Genomic DNA, 8035 nt, shown 5'->3' with positions numbered 1-8035 from the left:
AGCTCGGAACTTTATTTTATATTCAGATTGTTGGTGTGTCTAGTGTTTATAAATAAGTAAATGATTGCCTACAAGCAAAACTATTTTCTGTTTTAAGAGTAATTTATATCAAAGTCTTTTGGCCCATGTGCTGTAAAAGCCATGATGATTGCCACTTAAAGTGCTGAAATTTCTCTTTTACTCTGTCTTTCAGGTTATTTGAATATATTTTGCTCTATAAAGATGGAGTGATGTTTCAGATTGAACAAGCCACCAAGCTGTGTTCCAAGATCACCCTCACAGACTCCTGGGACCCTCTTGACATTCCTCAGAACGCCACCTTTGAGGACCAGTACTCCATAGGGGGGCCCCAGGAGCAGATCACCGTTCAGGAGTGGTCCGACAGGCAGTCAGCCAGATCGTGTAAGCGTTCAGAAAAATATGGGCAGGTTGCATCTCAGAGAGCATCATGGGGAACATGTTTAAGCCCACTAGGGAAGGTAGTTGTTACGGAGATTTAAGAGCGTTATCAAATTGTTTACTCTCCCTCTCTGCCCCCCATTGAAGTGCCCACATGTACTCTGCTAGTTGCGTAGCACCAGGCTATAAGCATCATACTTGAAACACCTCAGCCTTCTAGCCCCACCTGTACCTTTCTGCCACATGACCTCTCATGGACTTAGCCTTGACTCTGACATCGGATGATCCCCCACCCCACCTCCGCAGACCGGTGACAGGGAAGGTGTTTGTCTATGGCACAGATTAGAGTTGGATGCCTCCTTTTCTTTCCCCCATATCACTTCCTAAAGTCTTTACTGCCATTACTTTTAGTGTCCGCTTTTAGACAAAGACATGCCGCTCTTCTCTGTTCCACTGTCAACATGGTTAGCCCAAGACTGTGTCAGAAACACAGGCCTTTATGCTGTGAAAAACAGTATGGCAGTTTGCAAAAACAATAAGCATAGAATTACCATATGACCCAAAAATTCCACTTCTGATCATATACCCCAAAGAATTGAAAGAAATGTCTCAGACATTGGAACATTGATGTTTATAGCAGAATTATTCATAATTGTCAGAAGGTGGAAACAAACCCAAGTGCCAATCAGCAGATGAACGGATAAAGAAACTGTGGTGTATTCATATAATGGAATATTACTCAGCCTTAAAAAAGAAGGAAATGCTGACACATACTAAACATGGGTGAACACTATGCTAAGTGAAATAAGCAGTCACTAAAGGACAAATGCTGTATAATTCCCTTGATATAAGGTGTCAAGTAGTCAAGTTCATGGAGGCAGAAAGAAAATGGTAGTTGCCAGCACCTAGGGGGAGGGGGATTGGGGAGTTAGCATTGAATGGGCATAGAGTTTCAATTGGAAAGAAGAACAAGTACTAGAGCAACGGTTCTCAACCTGTGGGTCGCGACCCCCTTGGGGGTTGAACGAGCCTTTCACAGGGGTCACCTAAACACATCCTGCATCAGATATTTACGTTATGATTCATAACAGTAGCAACATTACAGTTAGGAAGTAGCAACAAAAATAATTTTATGGTTGGGGGTCACCACAACATGAGGTATTAAAGGGTCGCGGCATTAGGAAGGTTGAGAACCACTGTACTGGAGAGAGTGGTGGTGATGGGTACACAACAATGTGAATGTACTCAATGCCACAGAACTGCACTTAAAAATAGTTAAAATGGTAAATTTTATGTATAAGTTACCGCAACAAAAAAATACAAGCATTTTGCCTGCCTTCTATATTAAAAGTCAACTTTCCTTCCTCTTATAGATGAAACTTGGATTGGCATTTATACAGCCAAGGATTGTTATCCGATCCAGGAAACCTTCACCCAAAATTACAGTGTGATACTGTCCACGCGGTTTTTCGACATTACGCTGGGTATTAAAGACCCCTCCGTGTTTGTTCCCCCGAGCACGTGCCAGGCGGCCCAGCTGGAGAGGATGAGCGAGGACTGCTCCTGGTAGGCCTGGGGACGCGCGAGCGACGGCATCAGACACTGGCGGCCTTAGCTCAAAACCTGTTTGAGCTTGAGAGATGAGAGTCTTCTTTGGAGAAAGACATTGATGTGGGGTTTTCTGTTTTGATTTTTGTACGTATGATGTTGGCTAGGACGGAGACGATGTGGTAATGTGAGCTGAAGAGATGAACGCGGGGACTGTGTGTAGCGGACCTGGGTGCTGTGCCTTCTGCCCGTGCCGGTGTCTGTGCAGTGCAGTGGCTTACGCGGGGCTGGAGATCAGTAGGGGCAGTTTGCCTTGGCAGCGAAGAACGCTTTATTATTGACTGAGAATCACCAGATTCCTGGCACGTGGTGATAACAAAAAGCAGAACAATTTTGTTCCGTTTATTATTAATGTTTAAGTTCCCTACAGATAGTGTCTCCTTTATGCCTCCACCGGGGAGGGAACTGCTCCCCCTTCCCCACCCCATGCTCCTTAGGCTACTGAAAAAGTAATCCCTTAAAGTCCCTTCCGGACTTAAGGGTTCATGGCATGAATCAGTTAATATCAATATTCTGGAAAGAAATGAAAGGCTATAATACAAAGTAATTATTCCTCTAAAGAGACATTTTAAACACGAGAGTTTGAAAACCCTAATGTCTACCCCTGGTGAGCATGAGCCACTGTGCATCCTTTTTTCTATGCAGGAGCATTGATACTTGTGCTGAATCATCAGAGACCCTCAGGAGACCTCCAGAGACAGGTAGCATTCTGAAAACAGCCCTGAACTGGGAGTCCGAAGGCTATTGTCTCCAAAACCCAGGACGAGAATTCCCTTGTACTCTGATTCCTTTGATTAACAAAATGCACTATGCTGTCCCTCACCTTGGCCTTCCTGGGACACAACCGCTTTGTCTACCCGACTTCTGCTCATCCTTCATAGGTCAGCTCGCACAAGACCTTCAGAGAACTGCCCCCATGCCTGGGTAGGGTGCACCTTGCAGCTAAAGCATGCAATTCTCACAGTGCTTATTTAGGCTGAGTGTTAATGTCCTGCTGACCGGACACTGTCACACACGAGCTTGGCTAGGAGCTCCTACAGTATGGGTACAGTGTTCTGTTAGCTTTTATATGCCCAGCAGCAAGGAAGTGCCTGGCACCTGGTGAATGCCCTAAAAATTTGTAGCGTGGAGAATGCCAGCCTCTCTAGTGTTTAGTTTCCTCATCTGTTAATGGGGTTGGATTTGTTGATCTCTTGGGAGACTCCCAGTAATAGAATGTATTATTCTAGATTATTCTTGTATTGTGTTGCTTCTGCTCATCTATTTATCTATTACCAGGAGAAATGTGTGACACCTGTACTATGCTGAAACAATCTGTATTACTCACTGTGTCTATTATTTCAATAAACAAATTTAATTGCATTTCAGAGTATTCTTTGACATATTTGCTTTGGTAACAAATATTAGTTATCTTGGTTATAAGGGAGTTAAAACTCTTCTCAATTGAATAAAGTTCTTCATGTGATCTAAACGGAATTCCTTCTCCTCTCTCAAAGCTTGCTCTTCTGCTTAAAGTCCAATTGCCTGGGTCAGAAGTATTGGAGTCACGCTGGACCCGTTTTTCTCCTTCAGTCCTCACAGGCCACCAGTGTCCCGAGTCCTATCAGACTAGTTCTTAGAGCTGCAGGCTCTTGTCCATCCCCTGAGCTACCATTCAGGTCCAGGCTCTTAGCACCACTAGCTTTACAAGACCTTCATACCCCTGGTCCTTTCCTTGGTCTTTTCTTCTAGAAGCCACCATCTGCTCATTCAGGCGGCCATAAGCCAATATGAAAACCCTGTTAGCTCCATGGCACATGCTGGTTGGAAGAGTCACAGGGCAGAGTGAGGCCCAGCCAAGCAATGCACAGACGGGGACATTCCCAGTGTCTTCAGCGTGGGCCGGTCTGATAAAGCCCGTGACAGTTTTCCCCACTTCTTATCTCTGCACCCACAGATGGCCTGCTGCTCTCCAGAGGGCTCATTCCCCTTCGGGGTGGATCTTTGCTGTCCCCACCCCAATCCACATTCCTACTCAAAGGAGAAAGGAACTTCTTTTATTTTATTCAGGGACATACATTTTCTCAGCTGGCCTGTTTCAGTAGTTAAGCCATTTCACAGAAATGGGTGAAAGCCCGCCTTCAGGAGGGGGTTTTACATCTGGCGGGACCTCAGTACACACCTGATGGTGCCCTGCTCCTGTGGTTCTCCACGGTCTCCACGTAAAGTGGAGTCTCTGTAGCATGATGTCCCGATTCCTTTCCCAGCCTCAGCACTCGGCACTGCTCTCTCTTTCCCAGTAACCACAGAGCCTGAGGAGTGAGGCCTGGGTGGCAGGAGGGTTTCCTTAGTCACCAGTCTTACGTAAACCTCTCTAGTGGACATTATCGTCAGAAAGAAGAAGGGCTCTTCAATATTAATAAAGAAGAACATCCTGTGTCTCACTTACCTGCAGCCACGGTATTCCAGACAATGGGCCAGAACTAAGCATGGGTGCCATTTTGTGCTTACCCTGCCTCGTGTATCTCTGAGCTTTTATGCTACGAAAGAACAACTTCCACTTCTCCTAAAGCAAATTGCCAAGGTCCCTGCAAGCACTGGGGTATTTATTATCTTCCACCTTCCACCCTGTAGGCCCAGCCCTGGGATGGAGCTGTCCTACCTTCTCTCCCACTGACCCAATGGGCCTTTCTGCCCCCATTTGCCCTATTATCAGGGTTACTTTCTTAGAAGAAGCTTTGCTAAGTGAGAGTGATCTGCAGATGGTTGCTACCTGTGCTGGGCTTGGAGGTGCTTGGCATAGTTCAAGCTGCAAACTGAAGCAGGCTCCCACTAGGGGTAGACCTTGGGCCACTTAAAAAGAGGTGCAGGGTACCCCAAGGTCAGTTGGTTTTTCTTTGAAAGAGTTTAGGAAAGTCTGCATCATGGGCCTAGAGAGGATGTTTGTATGAAAAAGTCACTAGAAATGGCTTGGGTGGGTCCCAAAAGTTGGGTGGGGTCTCAGGGAATCACCAGGGTAGGGCTAAAGCAGTGTTAGCCAGGTTCCTGGAGACTCAGAAATGGTTCCAGTCTGCTGGCTCTGTGTGGGGAGGGCTCAGCAAAGGATCAGTGGCCTCTGCCAGCACTAGTGTCTGGGAGAAAGCTGTCCCCCCAGTTCTCACTCCAAAACCAGACAATTCAGCTACTCCTTGTATGTCCCTGGTGACTTTTGAGCTGCTGCCCCAGGGCTGGAGCTCAAAGCAAATGAGTTGAAGTATGTCTATGCCCACTAGGCCTTTAAGAAAAATACCTGGGACTCCAGCAACCCTCCATCTCACTCAACCACAATCCCTGCTGGTTTTTACAGCCAGGATTATGGGGCCTTCTCTTCCTGGCCCTGGGACCTGTGCTGGGGACCTGGATATCCCTCCTGATTCGTATCCACCTTACATGGGTGGATAAGTAAGCATCTAATTTTCGGAGGGTGGTATGGGGCACAAAAGTGTGAGTTAAAAAAATTAAATTATGCCCAGCCTGTGTGGCTCAGTGGTGGGCATTGGCCTGTGAGCCAGGAGGTCAGGGCGCATGTCCGGGTTGCGGGCTTAGCAGCCGATCGGTGGTTCTCTCTAATCATTGATGTTTCTCTCTCCTCTTCTCCCTTTCTCTCTCTTTTTTCTTTTTAAAATATATTTTATTGAGTTTTTACAGAGAGGAAGGGAGATAGTTAGAAACATCAATGAGAGAGAAACATCCATCAGCTGCCTCCTGCACATCTCCTACTGGGGATGTGCCCCCAACCCAGGTACATGCCCTTGACTGGAATCGAACCTGGGACCTTTCAGTCCGCAGGCCGACGCTCTATCCACCGAGCCAAACCGGTTTCGGCCCTTCCTCTCTTAAGTCAATAAAAATATATGTTTTTAAATTAAATTATGATGGAATGTTTTCAATCATGCTTCAGCCAGTGTATGAGAAATAATTCAGTATCATCATAATTTCCCAGCAATCCTCCCACAGTCACTTATGACTTTCAATGTAAGATCAGTTCATGTTTCCCAACTAGACTTTACTGTCCTCAAGAACAAGACCCCATCTTCAACTTTCCTGGAAATCCCCATAGTTATTTGCACGATGATCAATGTAAATTTGCTAATTGAACTGAATTCATACACCACCAAACTCTGAGAAGAAAGAGGCTATGGAAAGTTCTGGGCCTATAACCACAGCTACAACTTTGGATGCATACTTTGCCCATTAAGGAATGTCACTAAACCCCTGTCTTTCCGTTATCCTACTTGTAGCTGAGGATAAGCTGGATAAACTTTGAGGTTGAAGATTTTAATGACGGTAAGCCTCCTCTAAAATTCTCTGGATGGGTTCTACTGGAGGATGCCAGTAATAATGGCAGATAATCATGGGACAAAGATGGTATTATCCAGTTCATCCAGATTCTTAATGAAGTTGTGGGGAAACCGGAGGGGGTGTGAGAGACGTAAATAAAGGAATTAGCTCTTCCTGGAAAACCATTTTTAAAAACCAACATTTCTCATGTATCTGCTCTAGAGGTTTCCTTCTTCCTTCCGTAATTTCTTTCTTTCTTTCTTTCTTTCTTTCTTTCTTTCTTTCTTTCTTTCTTTCTTTCTTTCTTCTTCCTTCCTTTCTTCCTTCCTTCCTTCCTTCCTTCCTTCCTTCCTTCCTTCCTTCCTTCCTTTCTTTCTTTCTTTCTTTTTGGAGGGTGGTATGGGGCACAAAAGTGTGAATTAAAAGAATTAAATTATGCCCAGCCTGCGTAGCTCGGTGGTGGATTTCTTTCTTTCTTTGGAAGGATTTATTGGAATGAGCTGCTGAGGTCTGGTATTGAATGTTCTTTGCCTTGTTCGTTTATTTGGTTATAGATGTATTTACTTTTACCCCGGAAGCCTTGGGCAATATCCTACTTTGCCCTGATGAAGTTGGGACTTTGCTATCTTTCCAGTTGTAATAATAGTAATGGCTAACTTGTTTATAGCCATTTGCTAACCACCAGGCACTGTTGTAAATATTTCACAAGTACTAATTCATCTAACTCACACGGTCCTATTAGGTGAATATTTTCCTTACCTATTTTATAGTTAAGGAATCAAGTGCAGCAAGATTAAGTAGCTTTGTCAAAGGTCACAAAGCCAGGCAGAGATACAGTTAGGATTCACACAGGTCAGGCCCTAACAGGAAGTGTGAAATTCTGGTCCAATTTATAGACTTCCGTGGGCCGTATTTTCTATAGCTGTAAAGATGATAATCCTAATAATCACTTCACGGGTTTAATAGAGTAAAAGATAATGTTTGAACAAACAACTACAATAGTTCACCGAGCATGGTGGGTATTCAGCATATAGGAGATTCTGTCTTTAATGAGAAGAAATCCTCAGAACCCCGATAGCCTGCTTTCCCTGGTACCCACATATCTATGGGTTTTGTCCTCATCCTCAGAGGCCTGGTGTCTGGCAAATAGTGCGAACGTGACCTTAATTCCCATGTCCCACGGCACCGCGTGTTTGGAAGAGCTGTAACTCACACCCACACGTATTTTGACCGAGTCTCTACAATTGCGTATGAAAGAGAAGAGGGAAGCCCTCAAATGAACGGAATTTTCTGAAGTTTTTCTATGGTGTTGAGGCAGAGTGATGTTTTTAAGTATTGCCTCCCCCAGGCCTCACTGAAGCAGAACCAAAAGTACTGAAAGGTTTTTAAAAGCTGGAAAACAACGAAGCATACAGCATGAAGATTCTGGTGCATGCTTCCAGGGTGTCCCCGCCATCCCACAGCAAGCCCGGACAAGTTAAGCCTTGGTGAGCTCCACGCTGAGGCAGAGTATGGGCTGCCAGCAGTGCAGCCTTGAATGCCCCAATGCCGGGGACTCTGCCTGCCGCCCCTCCTGCGTGCAATGCCCTGGAATCTGCCTGCCGCCCCTCCTGCATGCAATGCCCTGGACTCTGCCTGCTGCCCCTCATGCAATGCCATGCCCGGGACACTTCTTTAGTATTATGAAGTGGCCTTCCCTATCTCTTGTTATGGCCTTCACTTTGAGGTC

General features: G+C 45.5%; 1 protein-coding gene across 1 annotated transcript; it reads left to right on the top strand.

The window, feature by feature from the left end:
• Positions 1 to 167: 167 nt before the first annotated feature.
• Positions 168 to 3369, top strand: EPDR1 (ependymin related 1; the record flags this gene model as incomplete). The annotated part of the gene is made up of 2 exons (XM_015571263.1): positions 168 to 402; positions 1773 to 3369. Coding segments are annotated over 2 exons (432 nt in total), but the record flags the coding sequence as incomplete, so codon positions are not given.
• Between the last annotated feature and the right edge of the window lie 4666 nt (positions 3370 to 8035).

Source organism: Myotis davidii, unplaced genomic scaffold, assembly GCF_000327345.1.
Source record: "Myotis davidii unplaced genomic scaffold, ASM32734v1 scaffold125, whole genome shotgun sequence".
Classification (NCBI taxonomy): Eukaryota; Metazoa; Chordata; class Mammalia; order Chiroptera; family Vespertilionidae; genus Myotis; species Myotis davidii.
This window is presented reverse-complemented; position numbering and strand designations above follow the sequence as displayed.